General features: G+C 40.4%; 1 protein-coding gene across 1 annotated transcript in view; it reads right to left on the reverse strand.

The window, feature by feature from the left end:
• The window catches only part of luzp2 (leucine zipper protein 2), a gene marked incomplete at its 3' end in the record, with an annotated part of 160,469 nt that overhangs the window by 65,666 nt on the left and 72,733 nt on the right, over positions 1 to 22,070 (reverse strand). The window contains exons 2-4 of the mRNA XM_083999239.1: positions 13,987 to 14,104; positions 8,770 to 8,840; positions 4,686 to 4,767 (exon numbers count right to left, since the gene is read on the reverse strand). Of these exons, the coding sequence (XP_083855365.1) occupies positions 4,686 to 4,767; positions 8,770 to 8,840; positions 13,987 to 14,104 (271 nt within the window). The remainder of the gene's footprint in view (positions 1 to 4,685; positions 4,768 to 8,769; positions 8,841 to 13,986; positions 14,105 to 22,070) is intronic.

A 22,070-nucleotide genomic window follows, 5' to 3' on the forward strand; every position in this document is an offset into this window, starting at 1 on the left:
CAATAAAATGATTTGTCAATTAACTGATAAATCAATTAATAGAGAATGCAGTGAACAATTCAAAATGACTGACAGGCAGTGTTTCCTCTGTTCAAATCTTAAATTTAGCATGTTAGCCTTGTAGCATTTGTTGAGTTGGACTAAATAAACAGCTGAGGCTGATGGAGATATTATCTAAAGTTAAACTGCTGATGGTGCTGTGTGGAAAAATTAAGAGATAAGTCAGAGTTATTACACGTCATCTTGAGTGGGACACATTTCATGGCGGTTGATGTAGTGGTTGCGGAGCTATTTCAGAAAGATACCAACTGACATATAACAACTGACATACGGCCATCTGTGGAGCCTCACTAGCAGAATGCCAAGCGCCGACTAGATCTCGCTGTGGAAACTATTCACTGCTTGTTGATGCTGCATATGATTTTCATTGCTTGTCAGACAAAATAAGTTTAATGAATAGGTCGATGACAGATGCTAAACATTTCATAAATAATGTTTGGATGAGAAGTAACAAAAACAGTTGCAGCCTTGTAAAGATTCTGCATTTCTACTGTAGGACCTCTGCAGTTTGGGAGGATCCTATAAACAACATTAAGAAAAGCTGGAGGTTCTTCTCTCACATAAAAATATAACAGTTACTGCATCTTCTGATGTACAGAGATCACCAACACACCCTCAGACTAAAATAGTCTTCCTCATGCAGAACTGAGATTGGTTTGAATGCCACTGTCCGTACCTATCAGTTTATATTTCTCCTTTTTTCATCTTTGCCTCCATGTGCGCTGATTTCTGCACATCAGCAGTGATACATATTTTCATTAATTCAAGCTCTCTGTGGGTTTTTTTTTTAGAAGCCATGCTCACCCACTGAGCTGAATGTGGACGCAGGGATTCTCAAGCAGTATTTCACTGTTCAGTTGTACGTGTGTGGCATTTGCATGCTGCACAGTTGTTCTGTTTAATCTTGAATCCCATCGGTTGTTATAAATACCATTTGACAGATCATAAATGTCAAACTCAAACCTTAAAACCTTGCAACTGGGATTTGTCACTGGTGTAGAGGAAAATGGCAAGAATGTCACCTGAAATGTTACAGTGCAATTGTTTATCTTATCAGGGTGCAGATGACTTTATTGTTGATCGTAATGCCTCGGTACATATTAAAAGTCGTGACTGTGCATAAGAAGTCTGGACTATTATGGGACAAGCTTTTGATTAGCATACATTGAATATCCCACAAGGGCTGTCAGACAGCAGCCAGACAGGCGTCGTGCTGATTTGATGATAAGGAGTGAAGTGGCAGAATGAGATGTGGTCTCTCTGAACAGCATGAGGATACACATGTGGGACAATACAGGAAAATAGAGCACAGGGAAAAAAAAAAAAAAAAAACACAACTCAATAACACCTCTATAGACCTGCCACTGTGCGTTTCAAATGAATCCATGTTCACACCGACGACTGGTGGCCACGCTCGGCGACATAATGGCCCTGGTAAGAGGCCGGTGGAGTTCACAGTTAAGTAAAACTCCATTCTCTGAGTAGTTTTCATTTTGTTGCCAAGCGACATATTTTTTGGTCTGTTTCTATTTGTTTGCATTTTTAGCAGCGTTCACCACAGCAGCAGATACTCGCCCCCCTGGGGTCCACATCACACAATAATCTAATTCATGACAGATAATTACATTGAAAGATTGTAACCAGTAAAATTATATTACTGGATACAACGGAAAAGCAGCTGTGAGAGAATGAATCAGCAGAAGCAAATCAGAGCACATTTTAGATGATCGATGCAAATAGTAAGCAATGGTGACAACCCACTATAAAATAGGTTAATTTCTATCAACTACAGAAACTATTAAAAATGCATTATAACTGGGAATATCAAACTCTCATTTCTTAGCCCATGTCCAAACTGCTAGTTATGTGACTATAATTAATGAATTTAATCTGAATTTAATTAAATCACTAGTGCATATAACACATTAAAATATTAGAGCTGTGAACTAGTTCATCTCACATTCTTGTCATTGTGTTGTCCACAGAAACAGCTTCAGTTCATATGACCTATCAGTGGTGACCTCTGACAATTTAACCATTAAAAACAAGGCTTAGCATTGCATACTGCTATGCTAATGATTATTAGCGTCACAACATAGTTAATCTACGTACATTTTTGTCTCAACTGTCTGAACTCAAACGCTGATGGCTGCTGTTGCACAGTCGAGCGCTGCAGTCGTAATTTGCTTGGTGTGATACTGACACTGACATCCTTACTACTCACAAAGCTACATGTTAAGACAATGGCTGCATTCCCCTGATCCAGTTAAGAAGATCATTGTGTTAAGACTTTTTTAGAACGCACTTAAACCTCCTATGAAAGAAAAACGTGATTCCCAGACTCACACTTAGCTTAAGATAATCTTTCACTAAGAAGGAAGTAAGATCAAGGCAAGGCAAGGCAAGGCAAGGCATCTTTATTTATATAGCGCATTTCATACCAAGGCAACTCAATGTGCTTTACATAAAGGCAAAACATTAAGTCAAGCTGACCCACACTTAACAGTCTGCTAGTGAGCAAACCCTCACAGATCCAGTTGCGTCAGGCAAATAAATATAACACTAAGCAAGGACATATTAAAACAGTGTGCATCATATATATGGTTTATGAATGTGCACTCAAAGCTGCAAAGAAAAATAATAGAAAGAATAAAAGAAGAAAAACAAGTATGAGGAATAACAAGTGTGTTCCTGTGTCCTGTTTGAGTGGTGAAATTGATATAAAAATTGATTTGCCTGGCACATGATTTAGTTTCAGCACCACAGTGGTGGACAGCTCCTTTTAAGAATTTCTTAAAGAGCTTCTTAGGCTTCTCCTAAGAAGGTTGTTAAGAACTCATCTGGGAAAAACCCTTTTCTTAGCGCTCCTTCTTAACTGAGCAGTTCTTCAGTGCACTGTTAAGCCCTTAAGATCGATCTTAACTTGGAAACCAATATTTGTTTCTTAAATGTACTGGTACTCATGTGATGTTTGGTAATGTAATCCACTGACTTGTTTCAGTGTCCGTGGTACTGATGGCTTATAACTGAGCAAACTAGAAGTCAGAGCACTTTAAATTAATTCACTATTTTCATCATAGAGATAGCATTCTCTAATATGCTGTGCCCATAATAAGTGCTGGTTAAGCAGATTGAGTAGTAATTTAGTTTGATTCATTTGTACAGGTTTTAACTCTGATTAATGTGGATTTCCAAGTTTAAACTATCATTTGTATTTGTTGTAGTCACACGCATTTTGTGACATATCTCTGAACAGTCTGGTTATGTTGTTACAATCGCAGCAGTGTTTCCTCTATATTCACTCAGCAGTGGTGCACCACCGCTGCTAGTTCATGAGAACGCTGCAAGAATGTCTCACGGTATCAACAGGCTACTAATGATAGTCACTTGCACACTGTGTGAGCACTACACCACCCAAACAACGTTACCTACATTCATAGGAAGTCACGTCATTTAAGTGCTTGTCATTATGACCTTTATGCCAAGTGTTAGTAATTAGCAATTACAGCAGAACTAGTGACTTCACAGCTGCTTGACTTAGCTGCAGTGATGTATTGTCACCTAATTGTCCAGTAAGTGAACATCACATCCAGGTCATATTTATACATCTTGCTAACTGGCACCTTCTAAGCTAATTCAAGCTTCATTTGGACTTTACTGTACAAATCCCTATGGACTGGTAACCAGACTGGTTGCATGAAAGTATTGTAGTGTGTTCCCAAAAAAAAACAAAAAAAGAGGCACAGTGCAGGTGAAAGAGGAATGAGAAAAGAGGAGAGAGAGGGTGCAGGGTTATGACATATTGTTTTTTCTTTTATATTAATTCCCAAAGCCTAAATGTCAAAAGCTGTGAATAAAGACACAACAGACAAACATGAATAATCCTTTATAATGATCCTAAGGTCATGTCATTTGAAGCTATCCTAACCAGTGTGACATCCTTATGGACACCGGCACAAAAAAGGAAAAAAAAGAAACAGGTAAGCAAAAGAAATCATACCAAATTGAAACAAAAAACTAATGAAATCCTCATCATGACTTGGTCATGGGTAAAAACGCCAACCACACACCTGTTTCAGCTCCTTAGATGTGAAGAACGGCTGCTTTTCTTCATATTATGTGATGATATACTTTGGATATGTGGCTTTTGGAGTGTAGGTGAAACAAAATAAGCAATTCCAGCTAATCACCTTTGGGTCTGAGGAACGGTGATGGGTATTTTTCACCATTTTCCGAGGTTACAGAGACTAAGTGATAATTGAATTGAATTGGCCGGGAGGTGTTTAAAAGATACTGTGTGGAATTAAATTAGAGGCAAAGTGAGAGTCTGTTGGGCAGCGCAGATAGAAAGTGAGATGGTGTGCGCGGATAGATGGATGGATAGATAAGTACATGTTCGTAGGTTAATAAGCCTTTGTCCGATCGTATTAATTTTGGCGTGAGGGGGTTGGGAAACCAAAGCTCCCCTTGTCTATTTCTGAGAGTTTCAATTAAGCGGCGAGGTAAGGAGGTGAGAGAGCCGGCTGCTGGGTAATGAGTGTGGATCACTGAGGGGGCCTGTGTGACAGGTGACGGGCCTGGTTAGATGAGACCGGATGCTGATGGTCAGGTCAGCTCTGTCTTACCGTGGCCTGCTGCTTCTCCGCTCTCTCATTTGCCTCATCCAGCTGCTTCTGCAAGGCTGCCTGGAGGGACTTCATCTCCTCTCTGTCAAGCAAGAGGGGAAGTGAGAAACACTGTTAGCACGTCGTCCTCACACACCTCAGAGGCCTTCGCCATTGTGCCGCTGCAGAGAAGCCTTTCTTAAAGCGCATGGTCGTGAGCCACTTTGCACACAGCCTGATTTGTGTTAAGCAATTTTCAGTCCAGTCTCAGGTTAACGTCTGCTGAGAAAACAAAAGAGAATGGCAATTTATATGTGTTGCTACCTGCTGTGATGGGTTAAATCAAGTTCATGCGGTTTTTCAGCAGTTAGGAGATATAAAAACATTCTTGAATATACTTAAGGGTAAAAGATGATTCAGTCCGAAAGATATTGAAATGTAAATACTGTGATTTCATTTTTACAAAGTGTTTATGTTCATTATGTCTTCGGGACTATCAAGAGTTCTTGTTCATTTATCATGGACAAATTAAGGTTTGCCATCCAAACATGTAAAGGTAAAAAAGAAAACCTTATCCTGTCTGTGATAAACAAAAAAGAACACAGGGTAATTTTTAGTTCTCACAATCTTCTTAACATCAGATTTCCATTTTGGAAGGTGCAGTAATGAAGGTACAACAGTGCAATCAATAATGCATTATTAGTCATGCAATACAGGGATGAAGCAGGACGCATTTGTTGAACATGTGCTGCTAAACTGACTTCCAAACATGCGCCAAATTGTTTTTTGTTGAACTGTTGAACAAGCCTCATTTAATCTCTCCCTCATTTAAATTAACTCATTTGTCACATTGTTTTCCTGTGGCTTCAAAAACATTGGTTCTCCCCATTGATTTTTCTTTACGATCAAAACCAACAAATGAACAATTCTTAAATATTTCATGTTGCCCTGTTTGAATTTAAAAGCTCGGCTGGTTGCAGCTGGTTTTTCTTTCCATACAAAGCTGGTTATACTGCACAGTTTAACAAACAATCATAAGCATAACATCAGCACAAGCAGCATAATTGAAAGAGGCTACTTGATTCTGTATCTATAAGGAAATGTATAAAAAACACAGTGTGTAGTATTCATTATGTGGTATTATATTATGTAGTAAACCTATAAGCAATTTGAATGCGCCACAGCGATTTTATGCATGCTGTATGAAGACTGGTGCTGCATTCATTATGTGTTTAACATAAATGTTAATACATTAAGATGCAATGGGTATTTCAGAAGCGTTTGATGCTCCTGTGCACAGATAACATCAATGCGCACTGAATTATAAATCAAGTGGGCAAGTGATGTGGGTCAGTGGTTTCCAAAACAGTTGTAGGAATCTCATCACAGGGCAGTACAGTTAAATTAGAGATAACAGCCTATTTACTGTTTACAAGCAAGGCGGTAAGTTTAAAAGTATAGACATGGTCATAGCTGGCCGGCCGTGCAGTGAAGCAGCAGTATCTTTCAAGGCAGTACAGCAGCACTCACTGCTCAACAGCCATATACTCTTTGATTTTAAATGCCAGTGGTCTTGTCTCTTGGCATAAATTCAGCCAAGCAAACTTTTTTTTTTTTTTTTCCCTTTCTTTTGTTCACAGAGACCAGCCAACCAACACTGCTTTGGCATTTCATTTATATTCCCATCTTCTGCATCCAAGACTTGGAAACATTCTGTACAAACAAGATCAAAACTGCCCAAACTGACAGAAAAGAGCACAGTCAAATGTGAGATTGCTATACAGTGAAGGCACAGAGCAGCGAGCACACGACAAGTCAGTACAAAGAGGTTGACAGGTTAAAACGCAGCTGAATTAATTGGTGCCGCTTTTTGAAACTTTATAAAAAATTTACACTTTTACTGTCTGTATACCTGCTGCTTTAGAAAATGTTTCCGTTGCATTACAGTTTGTAGCAAAAAATATTTTCAGAAAGCAATCAAATCGCTGTTAAGAGTTGTCAAAAATAAATGACTCGCAATGAATCACCTGTCTGCATCCACCGTGATGGAGTCAGCTAGTAATCACACTTGGCAGACATGGAACTCCAAAGGTGGATTAATAACACTTTGGAAAAAAAAAAGTGGCTCACAAATGCTTGGTAGGCAACATTGAGCCAAGCTGCTGCTTTATGGTTTTTAGCTTGATGACATGTGAGAGCTGCCACGGACTGGAGATAGGCTATTGATTGGCTATCAAGATACTGCACACGGGAGGCTGGACTTCAATCAGGCTGACATTTCAGAGAGCACTGAGGCCACAAATGACTGCTAATCATTAACAGTCTCATTACACACAACATTAATCAGACAATCCTAACAGGTAACGCACTGTAGGTAAACACTCTTTCAGCTTACGTATCTGAAGAAAAAAAAAAGATTAAGCACTAACTCACAAAAGGCTAAATGCGCATTTTCTCAAGTGCATTATTCTTCAAATATACATAAAAAATTTAAGCTTGGGTTATATATTATCCACCTGTTTGTTTACATACACAAACCTGGGCAACACTTTAGGATAACCAGCATCATTAACAGTAAATGAGCCATCATTTAAAGTCCTGAAAGTTTAATCAATTAGCGTCTTGCTTTAAGCAATGTGATCCAATATGAACACACTGTTTTCAATCAAAGGTGGAGAAGTTTTGTTTATTTTGTGAAATTTGTCCTCTTTTGTACTTGAGGCTCTTCCCAGAAGTTTGAAGTGGGCGGGAGCTGATGTTGTTAGAGAGTGTTGCTGGACCACTGTCGATTAGTGACGTGTGATGCCACCGATTTTCTTACTGATCCATTACGAGGTAAAAGCAAAGGTGATATTGCTAATATGATACTGATACTTAGTTCAAAAGCATAATGTGTTGAGAGGGTTTGTTTTTATATGTAAAAAAGTTCCACATATGACTGTGTGTGATGCTCAGCCATCAAGGTGCATGGCTGAGCATCACACACACAGGTGGAACTGTGTGTGATGCATTCAAACAGCTGTGTTCGAATTACTATGACAGGTGGAAGTATAAAGCATTTCCTGCCAATTGGGGGGTAATAGCTCCTGTAACCAGCAAAGGACCTTTCTAATGTGATGAAAAAACCCCATCCGCAGCAATCACAGGAAGCGCGGGCCCGTTTTACGCATCATTTCATCCATTCACTCTAGAAGATGCATGGACTCTGTAAACAAGTGCTGCTGTTATGATGAGCCAGCTTTACGATTTTCACATGTTCGTGTGAACTTCACTGTCCACTGACCTCACTGCTCCTGCTTGTATGGCAAATGGACAAAAAACTGGTGGTAGGTTCTCAGTCTATCGTCTTCTGTGATATGACCGTGTGATTGCAAAGGGACAGTTCAACATTTTGGCAAATTGGCCCATTGCCATAATCTCTATAGTCATAGCAGTAGGTTTGTTACTTTTAATTGTCGGTGCAAGCTATTTTTAGAACAGCGAAGCAGAGCCACGAGCTGCTCAGAGCTACGCTACGGAGGATCATGGGATGTCTTGGTTTCCCTCATCTAACTCATCAAATACACAATCCAACAACTCCAAAACGCCCTGGTGGACAAGTTGTGACCTGCACATTCACCACGCTATGAGATAATAACGGAACGTTACGAGATGGAGTTGTTTTTGAGGTAAATTCATGTTTGGCCTTTGTGAATACAAATCGCACCGACTGAAAAATTGCAACAATATATCATCCTTGCGTTGGTTTGAAATCAGATAACAGACCTTTAGGTGTGAACCCGCCCTGAGGCCATAGAGGAGCTCCAAATCATGTCATCATCTATAGATGAATGACTGTGACTTTGACTTTTGGATTGCAGGGTTCTTTGAAAAAGCTCCTTTCACAACAGTTTTTTGAGAAATAGTTAATATTTGAAGAAAGGTTTTCACACAAAATATAGTATACTAAAAATAATTCAGTGTTTACATAACATGTACTTGATAATGACGGTGATGATTTTGGTGTTCAGGGAATAACATAACAAGGCCTGACATTTAATGAATTGTCACAGTATAATTGCTGTTGTTAACTCATGTCTAACTCACTCCTGTTGCCTCACATTACCTCTGTTTGTGGCTGAGCTCCAGGATCCTCTGCACGTCCTTCTTGGCCACTGAGTCATCACTTTTCAGCGTCTGAAAGGGAACAGACAACACTATTTTTTCCAGGAAAAGCACAGTCGTGCACACTACATGACAAATTCTACAATGAGAATGATTTCAAAGCACTCACAAAGCAACCACAGTGTACACAGTCTCTTTGAACTGTATTTCAAAATGTACCCTGGTTTTCAAGGTTGCAAGTTCCTTTAAGCAACAATCACACGCTTCAGTGTTAACAATGAGTCATGGGTAAATAATGTAATGCAATACTGTATGTAGAGCACCACACTCGAAAAAACTGCAGTAACCGTTAAAAAATAAAACTGCAGATGTAAAATATTGTTGATGCCCCCAAAAATTCAGACGGCCCTTAATGATATGGTGGCAAATTTCTTCTAAAAATCCCAACAAGGACAGAGGCAGACACACAGACTGGGTTCCACTGGCACTTAGGCACCTGCCTGGTGGGTAATTATGGATTAGTCAGGTCTCTGATTGCGCCGCAGGTTCTCCAAGATATATTTATTTTATCTGTTATGAGCTGAACAGAAACCCCCAGATAGGAAAAAAGAAGTGGACTATGAGGGAGAGATAGCTTCTTTAAATTGTGCTTGAAGGTGATATTTGTGGCAATTAGCACCACATTTTCATAAAGTTATAGAGGGCATGTTTCTCCGCCTCCTCAACTCCTGATTTCACTGCATGCGTATTTATATCCATGAGTGAACAATACAGGATTAACTTTAAATATGATTATGCTGAACAATAAACAGATTTGAGCTGTTACTTAAATGCCTGCATTGTCTCTTTGGTGGCATCCAGAATATCTGTCATGTGACAAAAGTAAGAGGGCCACTTTTTCTTCTCCTCCCTCCATCATTCTATATAAAAAAGGGTTGACTAAGGCTCAGGCCATACATTTTAACAAGCCTTGTTTTGTCCTCTGAAAACAGTTTACAGGTTGGACACACCTTCAGTTTAAATGGATAGTTCAACATTTTGGCAAATTGGCCCATTGCCATAATCCCAATAGTTTTAGTTTAGGTTTGTTACCTGTTTTTAGAACAGCGGAGCAGAGCCACAAGCTGCTCAGAGCTGCACTACGGAGGCTAATGGGATTTCTTGGTTTCCCTCATCAAGCTCATCAAATACACAATCCAACAACTCCAAAACGCTCTGGTAGACAAGTTGTGACCTGCACGAGACAGAGTTGTTTTCGAGACAAATGCAGACTTCTTGCTAAAAAACTGCCCCCAACAGTAACGTGCATAAGCGGTTTTGCATGAATTTACCTCGAAACAACTCTGTCTCGTAACGTTCCATCATTATCTCATAGCGTGGTGAATGTGCAGGTTACAACTTGTCCATGAGAGCATTTTGGAGTTGTTGGATTGTGTATTTGATGAGTTTGATGAGGTAAACCAAGAAATCCCATTAGCCTCCGTAGCGTAGCTCTTAGCAGCTTGCGGCCATGCTCTGCCGTTCTAAAAATAGCTAATAGCAAATAAAGGTAATGAAACTACTGCTATGGCTATAGGGATTATGGCAATGGGCCAATTTGCCAAAATGTTGAACTATCCCTTTCAGGATTGGATGGCAGAAATCTTCAAATACAAGTTCTGAAAGTTCTTCCAAAGCAGAGTACTGTATAGGTAGGTTAAGTCGATACATGCGACACCCCAATAAGCTTAATTAACACTTAGTTTGCACTTTGCACCTGATCTCCTTGAACTTATTAAATTGAAGCAGTGCACTATAAGGTCACCCACTGCACTAACACTTGGCCTTCACTTGTAGGGCACGTTGGATAAAAGCATCGGCCAAATCACTAAATATAAATGCAAATGGAAGAGAGGTGTGGATACCATCTATCATTAACCCACACACACGATTTTATTTTTTAACCCTTCTCTTTGCTTTGTGATGAAATGCATCGTTAAAGAAACTTAAATGTGAAAGACATCAAATATGTCCACACACATTTGAAAAAAACTGCTGGTAAAGTCTTAAGTGCAGCTGTGAGACACTCAATTTTTTTGTGTGTGACTTTATTCTTCTCTACCTCAATTACTTTAAGTCATAAAGCAAATCATTTAATTTCACACCAAACCTGGCTTGGTGTTACGGATTGTAAACTGCGGTGTAAAGCCTGTAGTTATAAATCTGTAGTTATATAGTGAATATGGGGCTAATATGTCAGGGTGCTATTATTATACTACTGCTTTCATTTTGAGAGAGAAAAAAAAAACCCTAAAGGTAACACTGAATTTAAACCACAATACTTTTTAACTTATGGGCAACTGTGTAATAGTTATTTTCCAATCTAAATGTTTACCAGTGCCCACAGTCAGGTGCAGAGCAACAGACCTCTTTTTGTACTAGCTGCTTTGCAAGATCTCACCTGGGAGCCCTTGCCAAGAATATATTGCACCACACCACGTTCAGTTATTAGAGTTGCTGACCTGCACCTAGAGGGCAACTCATTAAAACTATAAACACTTGCTCCGTCAAATCTTTCCATAAATAGTAAACATTTCTCCCCCGTTGATGCGATTCTCTTTTAAGAGTTGATGATTTTTATGTAGATGATGTTTTCCCCCCTGAAGAATAGATTTGTTCTGCAGCACATTATTCCAAATCTAACCCAACCTCTGCCCTGCCCAGTGTGCTGGCACAGGGCCCAGGGCCAAGACAGATGCCAACCTAGCTCGCCTGGAGTGAGTAGACATCAAAGCCTGGCCCGCGGACGATGGTAGCCAGACATGGGCTTTATCCACACACACACATACACACATACACACAGGACATATACTCGCAAACACACACGAATGCAGGGGAGGGGGGAAAGTGTGCTTATCATTTTCTTTGATTATTGATTTCCTGACAATTCTATTGGCCATCAAAAAGCTGCCTGAAGGCTGAAAACATCAACACCCCACCAATAGGAAACAATCAGTCCGACTGCTGCTTGGGGAGTGTTGTAGAGAGACGCAGGGCATCTGGCACCCAAGGACTAAATGACCAAGAGGGAGCCATGTTTCGCAAGATCACTGTCGCGTGCGCTAATGTAACTGAAAAATGGTGAATCATTAAAATATCTGAATGCATAATTGAGTTTCTGTTCATTTCTTGTGATTGCCAAGAACCGTAATGAAGTTGACCTAAACTGACTGGTGGGACGTGATGTGCAGTATCTGGCACCGAGATAATTGTGTTTTGTGAAATGCACACAGAATTATAATATCTACAGTATTATATGGTACATTACTTGACAGGATGTCCATGACCGGTAACTGGAGGAACCAACAGACGCCTCCCTTTGGAGCAGTGATAATAATCCTCATTATCGTTCACCTGAAGTTGTCCTATATACCCATTTATGAGGAATCACCCACGCTGTAGGAGGTACTGTTTGCGTTTTGGCATCTTTGTTTTCAGGCTTAATTTAATGAGGGTGAAAGTTTTCTAAACTCTCCAGCACGCACATGCATGTAAAGTAGGATTTAGGTGGAAACCAAGGGGGCAGTTGTCGGTCTGAGAAGTGAAGCTCACTTCCGCATTCAAAAAACTGCAATACCCCCGGCTGTCGCTGGGGGCTGGCTCCAGAAGGGAGCAACTCCAATCGAGCCCCATGTTAAAATAGCCGATTTTACAGCTTAAAAAAACATATTTACAGCCTGGTACATTTTATTTTTTTGGTCTCAATCGATAGTTTCTACCCCCGCACACACTCTGAGGGGGGTGAATTTTTTTTAAACTCTACCGTTTTACTATTATTAGGGTTAAAGTTCTGGCCAATCAGGGCGCAGAACCGTTGAGTGACAGGTCCGGCGACCGCTGCTACGAGGCCAGTGGGCGGGCTCTCGGCCGGCCAACGGCCGCACCGCTCCAAATATGGCAAGTAGAATCCAACATGGCGCGGCTCAAACCCCCGTAGTAGCGGCACAAAACAGACTCCCCAAAACCAATGGGTGACGTCACGGACGCTACGTCCATTCTTTTTACAGTCTATGGTGGAAACGAGCCAAATTTTAAATGACAACAAGTGGCACTTTTATTAAAAATAAAAAAAATATTAATCAGAAGCCCTGCATCTCGTGAGAGCCACGGGTCTGTTTACATTCTGATTTAACAAGACCCATGCCTTTCGTTGAGAATAAATGTGTGCCGTTAATTAGTGAGGGACACAATTAGAGAAAAACAACTTGGGTTTCATTTTTGTCTCGAAGGCAACGTAGCTAAAAGAAAACAGACCCAATGGAAACAGCCGTGGACAAACTGTTTCGCTGGCTGGAAATAAGCTGGTAAGTGTTGCTTTGGATCCATCATGGTGCTATTTCCCTTCATTGCACTGGTAAACTGGGAACGCACACAGCTTTGTATCTCAGGAAACTGAATGGAAAAGCTGGCCTGTAAAGTGTCATGGTTGTTTACAACTGCCAGCGTAGGTTATTTTGTTATTTTGTTAGTTTTCTCCCAGATACATGGAACGAACCGGGGAGGGGGGAGTTTTAAACTCGCCCCTTCAGACTTTGTTTTATATGGTGATGTTGTCCAGCTCCCTCCACTCATCAATTACAGTGGTGAGTGCAGTGTTAGAGACAACAGAACCAATGAATGGAACAACAGAAGGAAAACCCAAGTTGTAATACACCATAATTTTCCTGCTGAGACACTGCACCCAGTCTTAAAATGGGACTCGTAGTGTTAATATTTGTGGACCAGAGGCTTTTTGAACACCCAGCTGTGATGTCAGCTGTCGACAGAGGTGCAAAGTCGTTTGTTACCTTCCCAACTGCTGCAGCTCTGAGTTTCCTCCTCCTCTTTGTAACTGGTGTTTTCATTCCATCACAAACAGATCTCACTCACTTGCCTGCTAATTGATGCGCATTTCCAACTGGGTATCTCTCTTATTCTGCTGCTGCATTTCCAGTAACACATCGCAAGCGTAACAATGGGTGGGCGCACAAATTGAAAAACATTTGCACATTAAAATTTAACAACAGCGAGCCGCTATACAGCAGACTGATTGAAAAATAAAGTGATAAGAGTCATGGCTCTGCCAGTCATCGAACGGCTGGAATGGAGGTTAGAAAATTACTTCTGGCCCAGAACTCGGGGGCCAACCGAGTCCTCCAACACGGCTGTATCTTTCAAATAGAAACAGTAAAAATCCAACCTGAAGGTTGCCTTTTATGCTGTCCAGCTCCTTTGATGTCTTGGAGAGCTGGTGCAAGATGCTGCTTCGTTCACTGAAGACTTCCTTTAGTTTCTTTTCCAGCCCATCATAGCTTTGTCTGTTGAGAGAATGAGAGAGCGAGATTTCACTATTAAATGTCTGCCACTGACTGAAAGAATTCACTCTTTATTGGCACCCTTGGGAGGAAGAGGTGTTTTAAACTGGATTAAAAGCACCATCGTTAAAGCTAAAGGGGAGAGCAATAGGGGAGAAAACTAATATCTACTCAGCACAGTCTCCGGATGAATAAAAGAGGGGGAGAAAAAAAATCTGTCTGTTCCTTTCAATCAACCAATTTAGTGAAGGCTCGTTTTACAGAGATAGGTCTTTTGACCAGAGGTATACCCCTGCATTTCCATTTAAAATATTCATGTACTCCATCCAATTATTAAGGGAAAAATTCTACAGGGCACATTTGTCACATCCTGTTTTTCTCTTTGCAAAACTGAACTCCGACTGAATGGCACTGCAGAGGCGTTCTTGTCATTTATTACGGAGCTTCCACAGGAGGCAAATATTACTTCACAGCATCATTGCATGAACTATAGCCATGATAAAGATTTTCTTTCATTTTGTAAATGGCATATTGTAACCCCAGCTGAGTAATGTACTGAAGAAATAGACACAAAGACGATCTGGGTACAAAAACAACAGTTAAAGAGACATGACTAAGTGAACAGGCCGGAGGGGAAAGACTGTTCGGGCGGTGGATAACCTGGAACATTTGGCCTTTGGCTGCTTCTTATTTTTTTTAAAAAGACCTTTTTTATACCTTTAGTTGGCAGGATAAGAGTTACATCCTCCATGTCCCTTTCCTTTGACACAAATCTAAAAAGTGAGAAAATCTATTTTCCATTTGATCTAACATCCTTGTTTACTGGCTCAAGGACAGCGGCAACTCCTCTGGGAGCTGTTTAAAATCAAGTATATCTTGATGTGGTTACCCTGTTAACTAAAGAGCCTAGAGGCCCTAAATTTCCCATAAAGCCCATGAATCTGATTACTTTGATGACCCCTTGAGTCATCTAATTGTAATTGTTCATAATAACGGTCACAAAGGAGTGCATCCAGCCTTCTCCTCTGCAGATAGGAGGCAACGGAGCCATAAAAGGGAGAAGGCAAAGCACCATAATGTAATCTTAATCATAAAAGTGGAATTAGCCTGTTTAAAGAACACAGTTATTTTCTTTCTACGTCCCGACAAGGTGTGTTTATCAGGGGACAAACTGAGGTCACTGAGTAAAAATGGCCCTGCCTCATTCAGTGATCCTCTCTTGCACCCATTTTTACTTTGGCCATTGCTTTGCAACTTGGCTGCTGTTGAAAATAATAATAGAAAAGGATTTAACAGAAAAAAATGGTACAAAATAAACAGCTGAGTGGCACGAAGAATAAAGCAATTTCACTCTTCAAAAGGCATCATACCATTATATGAGAATTAATTTGAGAATGATGTATTGAGGTTAATCATTTGCATACAGAGGCTGCAGAGGATGACTTGAACAAGCTGTAGTAGATTTAAACTCAAATTGGTAATTGATAGGTACAGTGGGATGGGTGGGCGAGGAAAAAACTGAAGATTTTGGCAAACATTTCCCATCCAAAGATCCATAAAGCTGCACCAGCGCATTGAGGGTAAACAGCTGTAATACAGACTTATGATCCAGATAAACCTGCCTCCTAAATATTATGTGAATATACTAATATAAACACTTAACACCAGGATTCAGGCTTCAAATCCTGCACAGTTACACATGACCATAAAGACATTAATCCTGCTTTAGCTGCCACAAGTGGATATTACACAGAGACATTTGCAATGAAATATGTTGTTAATTTAGGTTTTGTTTACATGTTCTATATAATAATTTCACAACATGGCAGCTAGTTGATAAAAGACTGAACTTTGTTAGGGTCAGTCAAGAAAGGGTAAAGCAGACTGAAGTTTAAAATCAAGCACTAAGGATAAATAAATAACCACAACCCCGGCACACAGCAGCACGGCTTGTTACAACAGATATTTACCGTATGGTTGTTATTTTTTTATTTCTCAACTACAAAATTCAAAACATCAAAAGGATCCTCTCTGCTTACTTATTATGTAATCACAAACTCCAAATGACAACAACAGCTTCAAGCAAAGCATATGCACTTGATATAGCTGAATAATTCCTTGCTAAACACTTACTGATAGTCACAAACTCTCACTTAGCCCTCACTCTTAAATGAATGCATGATTCTTTTTATTATTTTTTTAAATAACAGAATCGTGGTGACCGTTCCCCAAATGCCAAAGTCCAAAGGGGAAAATCAGAAAGCTGAACCACTGGTGCATGGAGCCAAGTACAGTCAGATTATTCTGAATCGGCTGCTTCATTTCAACCCGGGCCATCTTCCAAAAGCCCCGTGCACCCAATGACATAGATCCCAGCAACAGATCACACACAATAACACATAAATCACTAATAGAAAAGCAACACCTGGGAAATAAATAAATAACATGGCGGACTGAATCCCACACATGGCTTGCCACCATATGGCATTGGCTGGAAATTTATTGCAAGTTCATGCACCAGGGAAAGATGGGGCGAGAGATTCCCCCCCTGTCTGCCGTATTATTCATTACCCAATGGAATCGGCCCTTGGGTCCCTGCGAAATGAATAAGAAGCATAATTCGAAGCTTGCTGACACAGAAATCATCTATATCACAAGGTTCCTAGATAAAGTCTGGATTTTCTTCCACCCAATCCACTATAAATTGCTCATTACGACAAACAAATGGTAACAGCTGCATGATTGTACCGCGACCCCCTTTAGACTCCAGTGTTCTCTGGCAGCCTCCTCCCAAACAAAGATCCCCCTTTCTCAAGGCAGAGAAGTGTGATTATGACGACCAGAATGCCTGACAAAACGTCTTATGATCACAAACGGCACCACCAGGCACATGGCCACGGCGATGAGATAATGAAATCTTTCATTTCAAGACATCTGCACTTTGAAATCAATCCCCGGCTGTCTTGACAAAACTCATCAAACTCCGACGACCGGGGAGGGAAGAGGAGGAGGAGGAGGCATCGTTTATTGAATCGGATTATTGAGGACAAATATTTCTTTACCCTGGGTGTCAGAAGAGGTCTCTCAAGTTATATGAGGCCGACCCTGCAGTGTGAAATGGACCTGCTGAGGCTAAAGGAACAACCACTGACCACTACAGCTAACATCCAAGCTGTGGCTCAATAAAAGGAAGCCAAGGCCGAGGCGTCTGGTCTCACTGAGAGAGTTGCCAGAGCTCACGGTCCATTGTTGACAAGTGCAGGCCTGTAAATCCTATGATCACACGTTATCGCTAGAGTAAGATATACTGTACATGCAGCTTCTCTGCACTGCTGTACAGGCTTTTGTACAGAATATGTCAACAGCATTACTGAGAGTTTGCATTTTTCCAAGACCCAGAGATTCAATCTGTGAAAGAGTCAGTATACGTTTACATGCACAGCTTAATCGGGCTCTGCTCAAAATTCTATTTTGGTGTCTAATCGGACTTCTGTCCTTGTCCCAGTTTACATGCAACTGAGAAAAATAACTGATGGGAACGTGTCCTCCTCCTCAACACCGGCATTACCAAACAACAGCAAGATGGTTAATCGTACGGCTTTGTTCATCTCGTACGCAATGTACGCGTTACTTATTGTGCAGATAAGGTACACGCTATCCCTCGTAGTCATGGTGATTTTGAGCTTCTGCGACTGGCTTTCTTGGATGTTTTTGTTCCGGGGTCTTACACCAGCACGGGGGGTGTGCCCAGTTAAACTCTGATTAAGGCGTATACAGGTCGGAGAAAGTCGATTTCCAATCAAATTATCGGAGTTGGAGAGGGTTGGAGAACTCCAATATTAGTCGGACTAACGCATTTACATGCGTTCAGTTGTCCAGTTATAGTCAGATTAGGGCAATAATTCGGTTTTCTGCAAAGCAGCCACAGAACAAATATATTCATGTTCTGCAGTACTGTATTTGTGCTGTTGCTTTTGCTGTGGCTTTTGTTGACCTGTCTGCACCACCGTCGTGTCACAGACCAACACCATTTGTCATTACATTAACTGTATATTTCTCAAATACGTGGCGACGAGGCACGCTACAGTATATCACCACAAACAACCCCACCGTGAATATTAGTAGGAGCGAAGCTGAAGGTGAAGTGAGGAGAGCAGAAGGCAAGCCAGAATACACAGTGTGATTTTCACGAACATGCTCACAGGGAGTATTAGTCATCCATTCTCAGTATCCACGGCATTCAGACTCTGGAGTAATAGTAATACCTTTCTTCATGCATCCATTTCAGCACTCGAAGGAATGATTGTCTGATGTACCCCACTGTAAACTGGCTGCGCTGCTGCAGCTAAATCATTTTTTCATCTTCATTTATTTATTTATTTAGCCCCCTTTTGTTGTTCCGTTATACTTTTTATTCGCTGTTGGGAAGTGTATACTGGGGATTCATTCATCTCCTTGTGTTGTTTGTTCTGTTGATAGTAAAAAAAAATAATAAATAAATAAAAATGACTGAGTTGATAGCAATCACAAAAAGATGGCTCCTATGTTGAGAGCAGTAAAAACTTAACACAAGGACACAGTGGATACCATCTGATACCTTGTGCTTAGCATTTAGCTGCAGCACAATAATCAGAGGAGCTCAGTGTGTTGGCAGGTTGAGTAACCTAATGTCGCACACCCACCCCTCCTCCCCCTCCGCCTCCCACCCGCTCCCCAACATGAACGCTCGTTGCTATTTTTGGAAAAAATTTGCAGGAGACAGTTGGTAGTTCAGACAAGGACGAATTAAAGGATTCCCCTGGGCTCGGTGTCTTTGGAGGCCCCTCCGCCACCAGACATGTTATTCTAATACCCACCCACAGCCGAATCTGTGCTCTATCAATCATTTTCCCCACGTCAGCGATACACATAGTCCAATGACCATAATAAATATGCAGCCAAGAATCTGTCATTTTGTAAAATAACTGTCGGTCTTGGAAATGAAACAAGTTGCTTTTCCAACCTGAGTGTTATGCCATCTCCCCCTGCTTCTCTGTCTTCTTCGTCTTCGGGCTGTAAGGTTGCGTGGCAGAAATCTATATAATCCAAAATGTCATACAATTAAACCAAATCAAACCAAATTGCCCGGCTAGCCCTTTCAGCAAAACATCACTTAGCCGTCATATAAATTTCCATAATTCATTTTGCAACAACCTCCTCACAGCCATGATGCCGTCGTGCTCACCAACGTCTTGTAGCTTCATCAGCAGCAATTTATGTCGCCTTATTTCAGAAATCTGAATCACATGAGACATGATGTTTAATAAGTTTGGTCCGGATAAATAAGTAGCCTACCGCATAACAGGATCAAACTAGGACAAGAATGTCACGTAAACAAACTCTGTCTCCCTTGAAGTTAACTCCCAAAGTGCTGCTGGGATGCCTCACAGCCTCTTTCTACCCCTGGTCTGCTGTCCCCTGCATCCTAGTTTGTCAGTTTATTTATCACAGTCACCAAATATAGAATGTGGAGACAGAAAAACATTATCGCCCATCAGTCATTACAGCAATCCTATAATAATAAGCTAGCCTTTTTGCAAAAGCCTTGTTTGTCTGTAGGCAGGGTGATAATTATCAGACATGTTGAAATGAATGTAATTCAACTCTGCTAATACAAATTGCACAATGATTGCTGCAATGTGTTTGTGGATGAGTTGAATATGGAGGAAAGAAAAGCATGGAATCTTTTGCTTTTCATTTTCTTTCTCAATATTTAGTGAAAGCAAAAAGTTGGCCGACAATGACATGGAGATAATTCTGAATGAATCTATTATCACTGGACATTGAAGAGTTTCTATCATTGTTGCATTTACAAGACAAAAGGTTATGACATATCCTCTTAGCAGCGGACTAGGATTGAAGTGAGTGAGTCGCTATGTGATGAGATAGCCTATGGCTAGTTAGCTAGTTAGCATGCTAACTTCAGTAGAAGGAAAAACATGATGGAGACAAGAGTTAACACTGGTGTTACTTCTCATCTGTGGAAGCAACTGTTGGTATGTTGGTAAATTGCAAGTTTGATGCTGAACTTGTGTTTCTTCTAAGCAGCTGTTAATGCTAACACTAATAGCAAAACTTGCCATTAGCTCCTTATTAAGTAAATATGAGATGAAATTGGACATAATAGATTGTGTCATTGTTCCTCAGAGGCTCCAGTGACCATTAATGTAAGTCTTGGACTTGAATAATGAAAATATTGTCCAAACAGTGCTAACACACCATGACATGAGTATGGGTAAAGTATTTAGTATTTTAAAAGGTGGTGGCCACAGAAACCAACAGCTGCTGAGCAAAAACAAAAGGAGTTTATTTGCCGTCATGCAGATCATGGGCAGACAGCAGTTTATGTGTTACCTCCAATTTCAGGCTGGATTAATTATACCATTATAATGGGGGCAAACAAATAGTTGTAATAAAGGGGGATTGCCTTAGGCCTGTGGGTAAATTAATATATTCTTCTAGCAGAGCATGACCACCATCCAACATCTGCAACAATAGTCGGTCATGTTTACCAAGTGCTGTATAAACATCGCAGACAGCAGGGAATATTAATTGCATGCATGTCAGGAGATGTGTGACACTAAATCTTCTTTAATTGTCCAGTGAGGGGATATGATGAAACAATTGGTGATGAGAAAGCGAAGTGATGCACTCACCTTCAATCTCACCTCCAATATTTCAGGAAATATAATAGAATTCATAAAATGAGGTAAATTACAAAAGTTACATTGTTCACTTACAAAAGTGAACTATGAAATGTTTAATGGAAATGTCATTGTCCTTTTGTTTTCATTGCATTATCTTTTAATAGAGAGACATGTCTTTGCAGAATTAGTGAATAGAAACATTTCAGCTCAACAGATGTCTTCTTCTTTTAGTCACAATGCCGTTGTTTAAAGGTCCCATATCTTCACCAACACTTTGACAAGTCTTTCAGACTCTCTGTAGCTCCAGCAACAACAGGCTGCCTCTCCTCTGATTAACTGATTCCAAATGATCAAATAAAACAACAACAAAACATCAGATTGATAGACTTCCTGTATAACCAAAAAAGACATGGACTTGGCTTTTGGCTTTTCATTCTTTTATGAGTCTACATTATAAGCTCATCAGAAGTTTTTCTTTTTTTTTGGAGTGCCAAACAGTCCTCTTGAATATCTGAAATAATAATCTGTTTTCGAGTCGATATTTGGATACTTTTGGAGACTGCTGGTTTCAGTGGCGTGCACAGAGATTTTGAAGGGCAGGGGCGAGAAGAAAAAAAAGGGCACTGAAGAGGGCACTTTAGCATGTGTTTTTCAACAATCGGGCCACGAGGCAGTGGCAGTGGCACACCACTGGCTGTTTTGTCGCCTTTGCTTTTCATGTGTCACCGACAGCATTCGTTGGGCTGATTCTGGGCCATTGTGTGTTTTCGAAGAGCATAATCACAGTATGAGATACTCTCTTGAGTATTATTGAGGCAATGTAGCGCTTCCTCTATGTCACAAACAATTGTTGTGTTTCTTTTTCATTCCTCCCACTAAAAGGTTCTGAAAATAAAATAGTCAGTTTAACACTTTAGCCTTTTGAACAAACACTTTTGTGCGAGAAAAAAAGTAACAAAAAAAGAAGGGTATGATCCAGCTTGATAATACTGGCAGCTGAGCAGTGTTCACAAAGAGATACGTTAAAATGTCAAAATAATGATTGGAAAACAAGTACCACCTAGCAATGAGAGGCTGGATGCATCAGTATTTATCATTTAGACAGATGAAATTAAGGTAGTGTAAACCAATTTTACACATGAGCAATAAATGCAAATATTCTGCATCATTCACTCTTTCTTGAATTACAGGGTAGAAATTGAGAGCGTTCAAGAGAATAAATGAATTGAGTGTGTTTGTGTGGAGTGGATTTTGACCTCTGCTTAGTCATGTCAACTCTACAG

Source organism: Trachurus trachurus, assembly GCF_905171665.1.
Source record: "Trachurus trachurus genome assembly, chromosome: 3".
Taxonomy (NCBI): Eukaryota; Metazoa; Chordata; class Actinopteri; order Carangiformes; family Carangidae; genus Trachurus; species Trachurus trachurus.